Below are 15,339 nucleotides of genomic sequence, written 5' to 3'. Positions count from 1 at the left end.
CACTCCCAGGTCCCTCTGCATTTCTATACTCTTAATTGGTCTACCTTTTATCATGTAACTCCTCCCTGCATTATTCCTTCCAAAATGCATCACCTCGCATTTGTCACGATTAAGTTCCATCTGCCATCTATCTGCCCAGTATACCAACCTATCTATGTCCTGCTGTGTCACCTGACAATCTTCCTCAGTATCCGCCAATCCTGCCATCTTGGTGTCATCTGCAAACTTGCTGATCACACCACGTACGCCCTCTTCCAAGTCGTTTATATATATTACAAAAAGAAGCGGTCCCAGCACTGAGCCCTGCGGCACACCACTGGTGACAGACCTCCACAGTAAAAAGTCTGACAACACCAGGTTTTAGTCCAACCGATTTATTTGGTAATACTCACAAGCTTTCAAGGTTTCCCTCTTCGTCAGGTGACCTCACCTGTGTCCAAAGAGACAAAGATTTGTGTCACAGGCCCAGCAATTTCATCTTTCACCTCCCTAAGCAGCCTGGGATAAATACCATCAGGCCCCGGAGCTTTATCCGTTTTTATGCTACCTAAAAACCCTAACACTTCCTCCCTCGTCATGGATATTTCCCTCAAATGATCTACAGCTCCCTCCAAGACATTACAAGACACCAAACCCCTTTCCTTTGTGAATACCAATGCAAAGTATTCATTCAGGATCTCCCCCATTCCCTCAGGAGGAGTAGGTAAAGAAGTTAAGATTTTAAGATATTGGGACCAAGTCAATATTTAATGGTGAGAGTTGAGGAGATATGTAGTTTCAGAAGGAATACTGCCAGAAAAGGTGGTGGAATTCCTGGTGAAAAGAGTAGTGCTTCATTATTTGAGGTGAAGTTAGAGAATCCGGAGAAAACATATTCCAGGATTTTTCATGAGTGTGTAGCAACAAGATCACAAAGGTTGGGACAGGAGGAGAAATCAGAGTAAAGATAAAGGTTGGAATTTTACCACCCTGCCTGTCATGGGAATTGGAATGGGTGAGGTTGGACAATGGGGAGGTCCCTTGATCTGGGTGGGATTTTACGGTTTTGGGATGAGCGTAGCCATAAAATCCCGCCCAAAGAAATTGAAGTTTTGATCAGGTGGTTGGAAGTGAACAAGGCAGATGAAGGGCAAAGTGGATATCTTTAGTTCAGGAAAGTTGGCAGAATTACAGCAGAAAGATGTAGAGGTAAAGCAGTTGTATCAGAAAACATACATAGAAGAAGAATCTGAGTGTATGCTGGGATGTTGTTACCTTAAAAATGACGTTTTAATGAAGAAGTGGCAACCTTTACATATTCAGGGGGGTGAAAGATGGGCAGAAGTTCAAGTTGTATTACCGCTGGGTTAAAAAAAGGGGATGCTGTGGTAACACATGAGGTCTCAGCAGCAGATCATTTGGGAGTAAGGAAAACTTAAGCAAAAATACAAAAAACATTTTTATTGGCCTGGGCTGCATAAAGGTGTGGTTGAATTTTGCCAGATATGTCACACACTTTCAGTAATAGGGAAGCCTGAAGTGTTGATTAAACCAGCACTGTTAATACCCATTTTGCATTTGAGAGTCTTTTATGAAGTTGTTAATTGCTTGCGTAGGACTCCTTCTTAAAATGAAAAGTGGGAATCAATATTTGTTGACCAAAATGAATGTGTATACTAGATTTCCAGAGGCTACTCCATTATGCTAAAAGCATTGTGGAGAAGCTACTTCTATTTTTCACTACAGACTACGCAGGGAAATACAATCAGATTAAAAATCAAAGTTTGCATTGAAGTTATTCAGGGAAGTTATGGATTGCTTAAGAGTAAAACAATTTAATCAGCTATGTACATTAAGAATTGCAGACAGCATTAGTTCAATGGTATCAGATTTTAAAGACCACATTGAAGGTCAATAGTCAAGATTATCTGGGGAATTGGGATAAAGGAACTCCATTTGTTCTTTTTACAATCAGAGATGCACCTAATGAATCAACTAAATTCATCCATTTGAATTGATTTTTGGTCATGAGGCAAGAAATTTTGCAGTCAAGTATCCCGCATTTGGGGACATTGCATGCGCCAGCACACCCGAAGTGCAATGGTCTAGCCTCATCCTGGGTAAACCACCTGAGGACCATTTAAATTGCTCAAGGGAAAATTGGAGAGGAAGCACTCCACAATTACATTCTTGGAATATGTGTCAAACTTTAGACAGACATTAAGTAGAGCAGATGAGTTGGCTAGGCAGCATGTCACAATGGCACAGCATGTGTTGAAACAGGAAGAAGATACAAAATCAGCAATTCCTAGTACAGATGAAGTATTATTATTACAACCAGTGGCAGATGAACCTATGAAAGCAAGGTTTAGTGGGCTTTATCAAACTGAAAGGAAATCGAGTGAGATAAATGATAAGAATGCCAGATAGAAGGAAACCTTACAGAATGTGTCATGTGAGTATGCTCAGGTATTTTAATAGGGAAGGAAAGCAGAAGCAAGATGTGCTGATTGTTATAACTCAGAATGGAGAACTAAATACAGGTGATTCTGAATTTTAAATTTCTCAAATTAGATTGGAAAACGAGAAGTAATCAGAAATTGGAATGAGTTATTGAGTTAACTTCATAGAATCATTGAATCCCTACAATGCAGAAGGAGGCCATTCGACCCATCGGGTCTGCACCGACCACAATCCCACCCAGGCCCTTTCCCCATAACCCCATACAATTACCCTAGGTGGTCCCCCTGACACTAAGGGCGGCGTAGGTTAGAGGGATTATTGGGTTTAATATGTAGGGATATGAGGGTAGGGCCTGGGTGGGATTGTGCTCGGTGCAGACTCGATGGGCCGAAGGGCCTCTTTCTGCACTGTAGGGTTCTATAATTCTATTAAGGGGCAATTCAGCATGGCCAAGCAACATAACCCGCACATCTTTGGACTATGGGAGCAAATTGAAGCACCCAGAGGAAACCCACTCAGACAAGTGAAAAATGTGCAAACTCCACTCAGACAGTGACCCACGCCAGGAATCAAACCCAGGTCCCTGGTGCTGTGAGGCAGCAGTGCTAACCACTGGGCCGCCCCTTCCTGAAGGAAACCTCTGGACGAAAGTTCTGGGGGAAAATCAAGATGGCCTTAAAGATTTATTAAAAACACATAGAGATATACATGGGAATGAACTGAGAAGTAACGAAGTAATTGTGCATGAGGTACGTGTAGAAAAAGCCATTCCAACTGCGCAATATTTGTACTGATGTAATCCTCTCAGATTCAGAAGAAGTCTGAGATGCTCAGTCTGAGATGCAGCAGCCAAAAGTCTTGATTAAACATGTAAAACTGATGACGGTGAATAAGGAGAACCAGTCACTGGACAATTATGTGAATAAATAAGTGAGCAGGTGCAGAGACAAATGCAAGAAAAGTTGATTGATTTGGAACCTGTTCCTGTGTGGTTGAATTTACCTGAAACTACTCTAGATGTGGTCTAACTAGTGCCTTGATTGCTGTGCAGACACATGGATTTGGGCTGGTGTCTGTGGGAGTTTGCGCATTCTCCCCGTGCTTGTGTGGGTTTTCTCCGGGTGCTCCGGTTTCCTCCCACACCCCAAAGATGTGCTGTTAGGCTGATTGGCAGGAATAAATTGTCCCTAAATCAGTTTCCCTCAATCTGGATGGCCATAAAACATTATGTGGATGTGCTGCATTCTAATCAGTAATCTCTAAACTGTCTGTGCTTTATATGCTCTGTCCGAGCCAGAACTCTCCATTCACCTGACGAAGAGGGAAACCTCGAAAGCTTGTGAGTTTACTATCAAATAAATCGGTTGGACTAAAACCTGGTGTTGTCAGGCATAAAACATGAGACAGGGGTCGTGGGTAGAGGTGGACTGGTGGTGTTGAGATGGCGGCGCGGGCTCTTTGGGTCGAAGGGCCTGTTTCCCGGGCTGATTTTTGTTCTTTTGTTCTTGTATTGTTTTAGCAAGACTTCTTTATTTTCATATTCCATTCTCTTTGAAATAGAGGCCAACATTCCATTTGCCTTACTAATTACCTGCTGAACTTGCCTGCTTGCTTTTTGTGATTTATGCACAAGGACTCCCAAATCCATCTATGCTGCAGCCATTCTCCATTTAAATGATATTCAGCTCCTTTATTCTTCCTATCAAAGGGCATAACATCACATTTTTCTACATTATAGTCCAAGTTTTTGCCCAGTCACCTATCCTAGGCTCATTGAGCCGAAGGGCCTGTTTCCCATGCTGTGTTGTTCTTTATCTATAACCCTGTGTAGATACTTCGGCTGGAATTTTACCAACATGAATGCCACAGGAATCAGAGCAGGTGAGGAGTCGACCTCGGGCAGGACTTTATGCTTTCAGGACGAGCAGGCCACAAAATCCCACCCTTTGTATCATCCTCACCAGTTGCCTTCCCATCTATTTTTGCATCATCTGCAAACTTGGCAATAGGACATTTATTTCCCTCATCCATGTCATTAATACATACTGTAAATAATTGTTGCCCCAGCGCTGATTTCTGTGGTACTCTGTATGTTGCCATCCTGAAAATGCCTCTCTTATCCCAACTGTCTTTTCTCAGTTAGCAAATCCTCTATCCATGTTACACCACCCCTGACACCATGAGCTCTTTTCTTATTTAGTAACCGTTTGTGTGGTACCTTTTTGGAAGCCCTTTGGAAATCCAAGTGTATTACATCCAGTAGTTCCATTTATCTATCCTGCTCATTACTGTCTCAAAGATTTGTAATAAATTTGTCAAGCATGATTTCCTCTTCACGAAACCATGCTGACTCTGCTTCATTATATTATGCATTACTAAATGCTCTGCTATTACATCCTTTATTTGAACTCTAACATTTTTCCCACGACAGATTACTAATTACTATTAAGCTAATTGACCTACAGTTACTTGTTTTCTTCTTCCTCCTTTTTTGAATAAAGGTGTTACATTGGCAGTTTTCCAATCCTCTGGGATTTTTCTAGAAGCCAAAAGACATCTGAAAAGCTACCACACAAACGGTTACTAAATAAGAGCTCACGGTGTCAGGGGTAGTGTAATGTGGACAGAGGATTTGCTAACTGAGAAATGACAGAGTTGGGATAAGAGGAGTGTTTTCAGGATGGCAAATTATTGGCAGATTATTGTTAGTGCATTCTTAACCTCTGTAGTTACTTACATTGTCCTTTAGAGGATGAAAAAGGGGATGTAATAACTGGAAATGAGAAAATGGCTGAGGCATTGAACAGGTATTTTGTGTCGGTCTTCACAGTGGAAGACACAAATAATGTGCCAAAACTTGATGACAGGTGAGAATCTAGAAACTAGTGTTGGGCAAACTAATGAGACCAAAGGTAGACAAGTCTCCTGGTCCTGATGGAGATGGCGGGAAAAATAGTAAATGAACAAGTGGTAATTTACCAAAATTTGCTGGACTCTGGGGTGGTTCCCGCAGATTGGAAAACAGCAAATGTGAAGCCACTGTTTAAAAAGGGAGGTAGACAAAAGGCAGGTAACTATAAGTTGGCTGGCTTAACTTCTGCAGTAAAGCAAAAGCTTGAATCTATCATCAAGGAAGAAATAGCGAGACATCTGGATATAAATTGTTTCATTGGTAAGACACAGCATGGGTTCATGAAGGGCAGGTCATGTTTGACTAATTTGGTGGAATTCTTTGAGAACATTACATATGCAGTGGAAAATGGGGAATCTGGATGTGATGTATCTGGATTTCCAGAAGGCATTTAACAAGATGCCGCACCAAAGACTGCTGCATAAGTTAAAGGTGCACAGTGTTCAAGGTAATGTATTAGCATGGATTGGTTAACTGACAGAAAGCAATGAGTAGGGGTAAATGGGTGTTTTTCTGGTTGGTGATCAGTGACCAGTGGTGTGCCTCAGGGATCAGTGTTGGGACCATAATTGTTTGCGATTTACATAGATGATTTGGAGTTGGGGACCAAGTGTAGTGCGTCAAAATTCGCAAATGACACTAAGATGGGCAGCAGAGCAAAGTGTGCAGAGGACACTGAAAGTCTGCAAAGGGATATAGATGAATGGGCGAGGATCTGGCAGATGGAGTACAATGTTGGTAAATGTGAGGTCATCCATTTTGGTAAGAATAACACCAAATGATAATTTAAATGATACAAAATTGCAGCATGCTGCTGTGCAGAGGGACCAGGGTATCCTTCAGCAGGAATCTCGAGGAGTTGGTTTGCAGGTGTGGCAGGTAATTAAGAAGGCAAATGGAATTTTGTCCTTCATTGCTAGAGGGATGGAATTTAAAAACAGCGAGGTTATGTTGCATCTGTATAAGGTGCTGATGAGGCCACGTCTGGAGTACTGTGTAGTTTTGATCTCCTTACTTGAGAAAGGATATACTGGCACTGGAGGGAATGCAGAGGAGATTCACTGGGTTGATTCCAGAGTTGAGAGTGTTGGCTTATGAGGGGAGACTGAGTAGACTGGGGCTATACTCATTAGAATTCAGAAGAATGAGGGAAAATCTTATAGAAACATATAAGGTTATGAAGAGAATAGATAAGATAGAAGCAGGGAAGTTGTTTCCACTGGCGGGTGAAACTAGAACTAGGGTGCATAGCCTCAAAATAAGGGGAAGCAAATTTAGGATTGAGTTGAGAAAGAACTTCTTCATACAAAGGTTTGTGAATCCGTGCAATTCCCTGCCCAGTGAACCAGTTGAGGCTACCTCATTGAATGTTTTTAAGGCAAGGATAGATAATTTTTGAACAGTAAAGGAATTAAGGGTTATGGTGAGCTGGCGGATAAGTGGAGCTGAGTCCACAAAAAGATCAGTCATGATCCTATTAAATGGCACAGCAGGCTCGAGGGGCCAGATGGCCTAGTCCTGCTCCTAGTTCTTATATTCTTACTTTAATACCCTGGGCTGCAATTCAGCAGGTCCAGGGGACTTATCGCCCTAAGCCCCATTAGTTTCAAGACAATTAACTTTTTCTCCATTTTGCTAAACTCTGATCCACAACATAGGATGAACTTTATGTTTGATTGCTCTGTTGAGCTGTGCAAGATCAACACAAACTCTAATCAATCTGTTAGGTTTTGGAACTGGGACCATCCCCGAGCACCAGCTCATTACTCTGTCACAGATGAAATAATCCCTTGGTTCAACATAGAGTCAATTTTCTTCTTAACTTTGGCTCGACTGGATGAGGAAATTCTCTGGTTGTAAATAGATACATTGGCCAGAATTTTACCACGTCGCCTGCCCCAGAATCGGGCTTCACTTTAGAATTTAGAGTGATGTGCTACGCTGTCTTCAGCTTTCTTAGTCCTGTGAGCAGCTGTGGGGATTCAGCTCTGAAGATTTGAGGCTGATCTTCTGGGCTTTCCAGTTCCTCTACCCTGTAAATCAGATGTAAGTTGACCCAGGCTTCTTGCTTAAGAACGAACAATCCAGGTTCAAAGTCAGACCTGAGGTTTCAGTGATTTTTCTCTCTCTATATTGAAGGTTGTTCTATGACCTTGAGTTCTCTCCCTCTTGGTCCATCTAGTTTTTTACATGATGGCTGAAGAGATTTTTACTCCAACCCACAGTTCAGTATCAGAAAGAACCAAAACTGCTGCATCTGCATCTAAGTTAAAATGTCTTGATTCTTACCACCTCTCAATGGCTTCTTGCTGGAAGTGATCCTTCTTTCTGGACAAATTGGCATTCAATAGTTTTGGTGGGACAATTTTTGCCACCAAATGGTGATTGATGGATGCTCTTGTTGTCTCTCCTGCTTCTTTTCATGACAGCTTTTCCTTTTTATATTTGACTTACTGAGTCAGCAGCTTTTGAGATGAGGCAGTCCATCATCTCAAAGCACATCAATTCTATATCCTGCCTTCAGTTTATCTACTCAGTTGGATTGCCTTTGCTAAGATTAGATCATCTCTCGACTACAGATGGTCACAGAGTCATAGAAGTCTACAGCACAGAAATATGACATAGAAGTCAGACAAATCTGCTCAATGCTTACCTTCATAACAAAGTCCAAAACAGTGAAAATCATTGATAACATTTCGGCCATGTCACTGCATGGTTTCTGACTTTCTTAAAGCTTTCCGGCAATAGTAGAGACTACTGTACCTCAATTTTACACATGCTGTCAGCATACAGTATTCTTGATATTGTTAGACTAATACAAAATACTTAATGAAGCTGCAGAGCAAAATAGGAACTTTATGGGACATACATTTCATCTTACATCTTCCACTACTGTACGAGACACCAATTCATGCAATTTTGCATCACTTCCTCTAACAATGGATGATGAGCATATTAAGCAATTAGTTTAACCCTTTGATGACCAAATACGCAATACATTACATGACAGTATAGACAGAAGGGGAATACAGGTTGGGGGGTGGGGGAAATGAGGGGTGAAATACATATATCGATGCATTTCTGGTATTATTTTTATAAATCTTTGCATTCTCTCCAGTGCCGCTCTATGTTTTTCCTTTATAACACGGCAATCAGCACTGCATGCACAGATCGAAGTGTGATCTAACAAAAGTTTTATACCAGTTCAGTGTAAAACTCCCCAATTTTTTAAATTCTGTCCCTCTAGAAATAGAATTTACTGCATGGTTTACTTTTTTTAATGGCCTAGTTAACCTATGAAAAACTTCTAGTGATTGATGCATTTGTGCTCCAAGAAAGACATTGATAGTGACTACATGCACAGAAGCACTCCTTCTTCCTCACTGCCTTTCACTGTCCTCTTCAGCTCTCTTTCCACTCCCCACCCTTCTGCTGTCCCATCTATGCTCCCTCAAACCTTCCACCTCCCCCTCACTCATACTCCCCCCCTCCACTCTTCCCTTTACTCCCTCTCCCCAACTCTGAGTACCTGGGGAGGGGGAAGTTGTTGACAATGTAAACCCATACTTTGTTTCATAGATTATGGTGCACATAGCCCTCTCATGAATGGCAAGACAGATAACTTTTTTGAATAAATCAACTGCCTTGATGTAATTTCACAAGAGATATGTTTGCTTGCAAATCTGACAAGTGAATTAATTACATTTATTTTCTCTCTGTGATGCAGAACCTCAGAAGGGAGACCAGTTGCCATTGACAGCAGGATTGAGCAGGCAATGGTAAGCTGAAGAGAGAGGCCATGAGACAGCTGCCCTTATTTGAGGAATATCAGCTCCGATTGTGCACATTGACAGTGTCAGCACCACTAGTGTCATAGAACATAGAACATTACAGCGCAGAACAGGCCCTTCGGCCCACGATGTTGCGCCGACCAGTTACAAAACAATGACCCACTAACCTAAACCAATCCCTTCTCGTCCATAAACCTATCCACGGATCTCTTAAATGCCCCCAAACTAGGCGCATTTACAACTGCAGCAGGCAGGGCATTCCAATCCCTCACCACCCTCTGGGTAAAGAACCTACCCCTGACATCCGTCCTATAACTACCACCCCTTAATTTAAAGCCATGCCCCCTCGTGCTAGATTTCTCCATCAGAGGGAAAAGGCTATTACTATCCACCCTATCTAAACCTCTAATCATCTTATATGTTTCAATAAGATCCCCTCTTAGCCACCTTCTTTCCAGCGAAAACAACCCCAAATCCCTCAGTCTCTCCTCATAGGACCTCCCCTCCATACCAGGCAACATCCTGGTAAACCTCCTCTGCACCCTCTCCAAAGCCTCCACATCCTTCCTGTAATGTGGGGACCAGAACTGCACACAGTACTCCAAGTGCGGCCGCACCAGAGTTGTGTACAGTTGCAACATGACGCTGCGACTCCTAAATTCAATCCCCCTACCAATAAACGCCAAGACACCGTATGCCTTCTTAACAACCTTATCTACTTGACTCCCAACTTTCAGGGATCTATGTACACATACACCTAGATCCCTCTGCTCATCCACACTATTCAAAGTCCTCCCGTTAGCCCTATACTCGACACATCTGTTACTCCTACCAAAGTGAATTACCTCACACTTCTCCGCATTAAACTCCATCCGCCACCTCTCGGCCCAGCTCTGCAACCTGTCTAAGTCTTCCTGCAAACTATGACACCCTTCATCACTATCTAGTGTCTATCACTATCTAGTGTCAGTCCAACATACCCAATAACTGTGCATTCAGCTTTAGGGGCCCAATCTGTAATGTCCATGACTACAGTGTCTGCTCTACACTGTCTCTGTTCACAGTGGCTGCCCTACAGCATGGTATATTGGGCAGAGAAATGGCAAATGGAATTTAATTCAGATAAATGTGAGGTGATGCATTTTGGAAGAAATAATGCAGGGGGTAGTTACACGATAAATGGTAGGCCTATTAAGAGCACAGAAATGCAGAGGAACCTGGGGGTGCAAGTACACAAGTCCTTGAAGGTGGGACTACAGGTGGAGAAGGTGGCAAAGAAGGCCTATGGTATGCTTGCCTTTATAGAGAGGAGTATAGAGTATAAAAGCTGGCGTCTAATGTTGCAGTTGTATAGAACGTTGGGTCGCCCGTATTTGGAGTACTGCGTCCAGTTCTGGTCGCCTTACCATCGGAAGGACGTAGAGACCCTGGAGAGGTTTACCAGGATGCTGCCTGGTATGGAAAGACTGAGCTATGAGGAGAGATTGGGCAAATTGGGGCTGTTCTCCTTAGGAAGGCGGAGAATGAGGGGAGATCTAATAGAGGTGTATAAGATTATGAAGGGTATAGATAGAGTGAAGAGGTAAGCTTTTTCCTAGGTTGGATACAAAAATTACGAGGAGCCACAGGCTTAGGGTGAGGGGGGCGAGGTATAATTCGGATGTTAAAGGGAGGTTTTTCACACAGAGGGTGGTGGGGGCCTGGAATGCACTGCCAAATAGGGTGGTGGAGGCAGGCATGCTAGAGCTGTTTAAGGCTTACTTAGATAGGCACATGAGTGGACTAGAGATGGAGGGATACAGGAGACTGTTCTAAATAAATATCAAGAGCCTTGGGACGTCCCTGGGAATCAACTGATTCCTATGGACCTTCCAACGTATTTCATGGCTCATTTGTCTTACTTCTGGGGATTCCGTAAATGTCTAAGTTTTGCATGTTTATTGATGTCTTTTCTTTTACTTCACAGGTGATTCGGTCCGCCTTGTTGTCCAACAAGGGGCATACATGCGGTGGGTCGTGCGAGGGCTGCTCTTGGATGTTGCTTCGAGAGTTGCCTAGTGCTTCACGTCGTTAGTGTATGCTTAAACTGGACCATCTGACGGGCAACATGATAGCTCAGTGACTATCACTGTTTGCTGTGCAGATACATAGATTTGGGCCAGTGTCTGCAGGAGTTTGCACATTCTCCCTGTGATTGCGTGGGTTTTCTCCAGGTGCTCCGGTTTCCTCCCACATCCCAAAAACATGCTCTTAGGCTGATTGGTGTAACAAATTGTCCCTAAATTAGTCTTCCCTCAATCTTCCCCAATAGGCGTAGACAAAGGTCATAGGTAGAGGAGGGCACTCATAATGTTAAAATGACGGCGCGGGCTCATTGGGCCGAAGGGCCTGTTTCCTGTGCTGTGTTGTTCTTTGTTTTGTTCTGTCTACAGAGTCTATCCACTCAATGCAGGTCACACAGAGAGTGTCTGAATTTCTATGTTCTGAACAAAGAATGAGCTGAGCCCAGGTAGCAGCGACCAGTTGAAGCTTGCTTCCTTCATTAATTAGCTATTTCAGCTACTGTCAATAGATAGCTTCTCTCCACCTACTCAGGCCCTGGATGACAGTGTCGACTCCGCACTTTCTACATCCAGCGTCACTGACAGATTGTCTACAGCTACAGCGAGAAAATGTTCACATCTACATTGTTCTCATCGATAAACAGCAGCTGTATGGTCAAATGTTTAAAGTTAAGAAGATGCTGAAGTATTCTTCAGTATTGTCTATACTATGTGTCACCTTCAATGGGTGGCTCGATCTCTAGCACTGCTGCATCAGCATCAAGGACCCAGGTTTGATTCTAGCCTTTGCGCATTCTCCCCGTGTCTGTGTGGGTTTCCTCCAGGTACTCCGGGTTCCTCCCAAAGTCCAAAGATGAGTAGATTAGGTGGATTGGCCATGGTTACAAAGATGGGGGTGTGGGCTTGCGTAAGATGCTCTTTTGGAGGGCTGATGTAGACTCGATGGGCCAAATGGTCTCCTTCTTGACTGTAAGGATTCTATGATCATAGAATACGACCACCTACAGTTCCACCTGCTATAAGATTGGTAACCTCATAAATTGGGCCTGAGTAATTTGTTAAGTGTGCAAGCTTAAGAATGGATGACACCTCTGATCAAATCACTGCTCACTATGTACCACACTAATTCAAAACTGGGCCTAAGGCAGCACTTCCAGTCTCATTACCCTGAAATGTTAAGGTGTGTCACAGATTTTAGCAACAGGCAAAGTTAGTTGTTTCTGCTGCTACTGTATTGCAGCAACAGTATATTATGAATTTCAGTGTGAAACCAGGTATGTAGACAATACATCCCAACATTTAGAACATAGAATGTCATTCCATTCCGCTGTTTACAAAAGGCAGAGTAATCACCTTGGGCAGGATTTTATGGTCTCGGGTTGAGCAAGGCTGTAAAACCCCACCCTATATGTGATTCTGCAAAAGACAACACTTAATAAACAATCCTGATCATGCTAAGTATTATGTAACAATCAATTTCAGATTATCAATTGGGCTCACAATATGGCTCTTGTAAACTTGCTCGAAATTCCATATAATCGTTCACAAGACCCTGTCTTCATCATCACAGAAACCCCACAGTGCAGAAGGAGGCAATACAACCCATTGAGTCTCCACCAACAACAATCCCACTTCGGCTTTATCCCCGTAACCCGGCCTATTTACTCCACTAATCCCTCTGATTTATGCATCCCAGGACACTAAGGTGCAACTTAGCCCCGTGTCTGACTGGGTTTCCTCTGGGTGCTCCAGTTTCCTCCCACAATCCAAAGATGTGCGGGTTTGGTTGATTGGCCGTGCTAAATTAACCCTAGCCTTTGAAGGATTATCAGGGTAAATATGAAGGGTTATGGGGATGGGGCCTGGTTGGGATTGTGGTTTGCGCAGATTCTATGCACTGAATGGCCTCCTTCTGCACCTACCCCGCACATCTTTGGACTGTGGAGCAAACCAGTGCACCTGGAGGAAACGCACGCAGACATGGGCAGAAAGTGCAAACGCCACAAAGACAGTGGCCCAAGCCAGGAATTGAACCCAGGCACCTGGAGCTGTGAGGCAACACGGCTAACCACTGTGCCACCGTGCTGCTGTTTTCTGCAACCAAAAGGAATATGTCCAGGCATTGCATCATTTTTAAACAACTATTCCCTTATGCAATCTCTATGGCAGTGCCTCAACCAATCAGAGTTGCCTTGCCTGGTTTGAATTTAAACAAAAGCTAGAGGGTGACTGTACCCTTGTGGGTTCTTCATGACAATGCCTCGACCAATCAAAGTCCACTTGTAACCTGCCAACCAATCAGCACCTCTTTTCTCATGCAATATACATTCGTGTTCTGGCGATTCTGTCCTGATATGTGCAAGGCAAAAAGCTTTGACATTGTCACTTTTTTCAGCAACACCAAAATAGATTTCTATTAATGAAAGATATTAAAAAATGTGGGATAAAAGTGGGTATGTGGAATTAGTTCATAGATCTCACTGAATGGCAGTATAGGCTAGAGGAGTGGCATGATTTCTTCCTGTTGTTGTGATCCATTAACAGTGGTTGTGATCAGATGTCCTTACATTGCAGGACCTGGTGAAGAATCATCTCATATTTGCAGTGCAGGAGGAAGTCAGGGTGCTAAAGGAACAGATCAAGGAACTGATGGAGAAGAACTCAAAGCTAGAATTGGAGAACAGCTTGCTGAGGAATCTGGCCAGTCCTGAACAGCTCCAGAAACTTCAGTCACAAGACAGATGCAACATGCATGACACAAAGGTCATGTCCTTCTGATTGTTCTCTTACACCAGGAAAAAGACTCAGGAACTGTCACTTTGACTGCTTCAAAAGAGCATTCTTATTATAATGAAATCTACAGATTACTGTAGCACCCTGTAACCAGAACCATGTATGGTGATGTCCTGATGTGGAGGGCACTGAATTGTCTCACTTACTGCGCTGTATGTAGGTCACTGTTGGGAACACATTCCCACTTTGTATTCTTGCCAGGATCTTGTGATTTGGTCAAATGCAAATGATCATTTTCTAATTAGCAGAGTGATCGGTGTAGGATCTGATATTATTGGCTCGGATGCCAAGAGCAGTATGGTTAGGCAGGGACTGTGAGAGAAAGAAGCTTGACTTTTCTCCGGGAGCTAACTTGGTGTTTAAGGAATGAGGAACATTAGGGATCAAATAGACAGTTTCTCAAATGCCGCCAGAAGGATAAAAACTGCAGATTCTGGCAAGGATAGGGTGTGGCGGGAACAATTATTTTGTCTCTAGACTGTTAAGTACAAGTGTCTATGTCGAAGACGTACAACATAATAAAATGAGCTGTTCTGAAACTGCAGTGTGTGTCTGGGATATATGCTGTCTAATCACCTGTTCCAGTTCTGTCCTTCACTTGGATAAATGTGCTGGAGGCCTGCTGGGTCAGTTTTGACAGAAGAAAAGAGAAGGGGCTGGTGGTGGACTACCTGCTGGAAAAACTCCAGCCATTTCCCTGGAGCATCACTCACCTCCACCACCAAGCTGACCTTTGTTTTGCTGAGGAAATGTGGCTGGTGAAATGACAGGGACTGGGGTCTAAGTCACTATTTGTCCACAAGGACATCTAACAGGACTATATTGAGAGCTGTCCTATGGTGATTGACTGCTATTCTTTGGTGCTGGGCTATCTGTTCTGGTCTTGTTGTCTGCAGAAGGATCTAGATAGGCTGGGCGAATGGGCCAGGAAATGGCAAATGGAATTTAATGTTGGCAAGTGCAAGGTGGTCCACTTTGGTAGGAATAATGGTAGGAAGGATTATTATTTATGTGGCGAAAAACTGCAGCAGGCGACGGTGCAGAGGGACCTCGGGGTCCTTGTGCATGAGTCGCAGGTGCAGCAGGTGGTCAGGAAGGCGAATGGGATGCTGGCCGTCATAGCGAGGGGGATTGAATATAAAAGTAGGGAGGTCTTGCTGCAGCTGTATAGGGCATTGGTGAGGCCGCAGCTGGAGTACTGTGTGCAGTTTTGGTCGCCGTACTTACGCAAGGATATTTTGGCCTTGGAGGGAGTGCAGAGGAGGTTTACTAGGCTGATACCGGAGTTGAGGGGGTTGAGCTATGAGGAGAGGCTGAATAAACTAGGCTTGTACTCGTT

At 43.5% G+C, this 15,339-nt stretch overlaps 1 protein-coding gene across 2 annotated transcripts in view; it reads left to right on the top strand.

Annotated features, from left to right (window-relative positions):
- The window catches only part of LOC145342088 (TSC22 domain family protein 3-like), a 37,060-nt gene extending 21,959 nt beyond the window's left edge, over positions 1–15,101 (top strand). The window contains exons 2-3 of one of the 2 annotated variants that reach the window (XM_080187300.1): positions 9,081–9,132; positions 13,782–15,101. In XM_080187300.1, the coding sequence (XP_080043426.1) occupies positions 9,081–9,132; positions 13,782–13,985 (256 nt within the window). In that variant the 3' untranslated portion in view covers positions 13,986–15,101. Of the gene's footprint in view, positions 1–2,302; positions 2,435–9,080; positions 9,222–13,781 lie in introns of those variants that run through there. The other variant, XR_013886507.1, reaches the window with a different exon arrangement.
- The last annotated feature ends 238 nt before the right edge of the window (positions 15,102–15,339 follow it).

This window comes from Carcharhinus amblyrhynchos, chromosome 4, assembly GCF_965287045.1.
Source record: "Carcharhinus amblyrhynchos chromosome 4, sCarAmb.v2.hapA, whole genome shotgun sequence".
Taxonomy (NCBI): domain Eukaryota; kingdom Metazoa; phylum Chordata; class Chondrichthyes; order Carcharhiniformes; family Carcharhinidae; genus Carcharhinus; species Carcharhinus amblyrhynchos.
The sequence above is the reverse complement of the archived record's forward strand: the minus strand, read 5'-3'. Positions and strand labels throughout refer to the sequence as shown.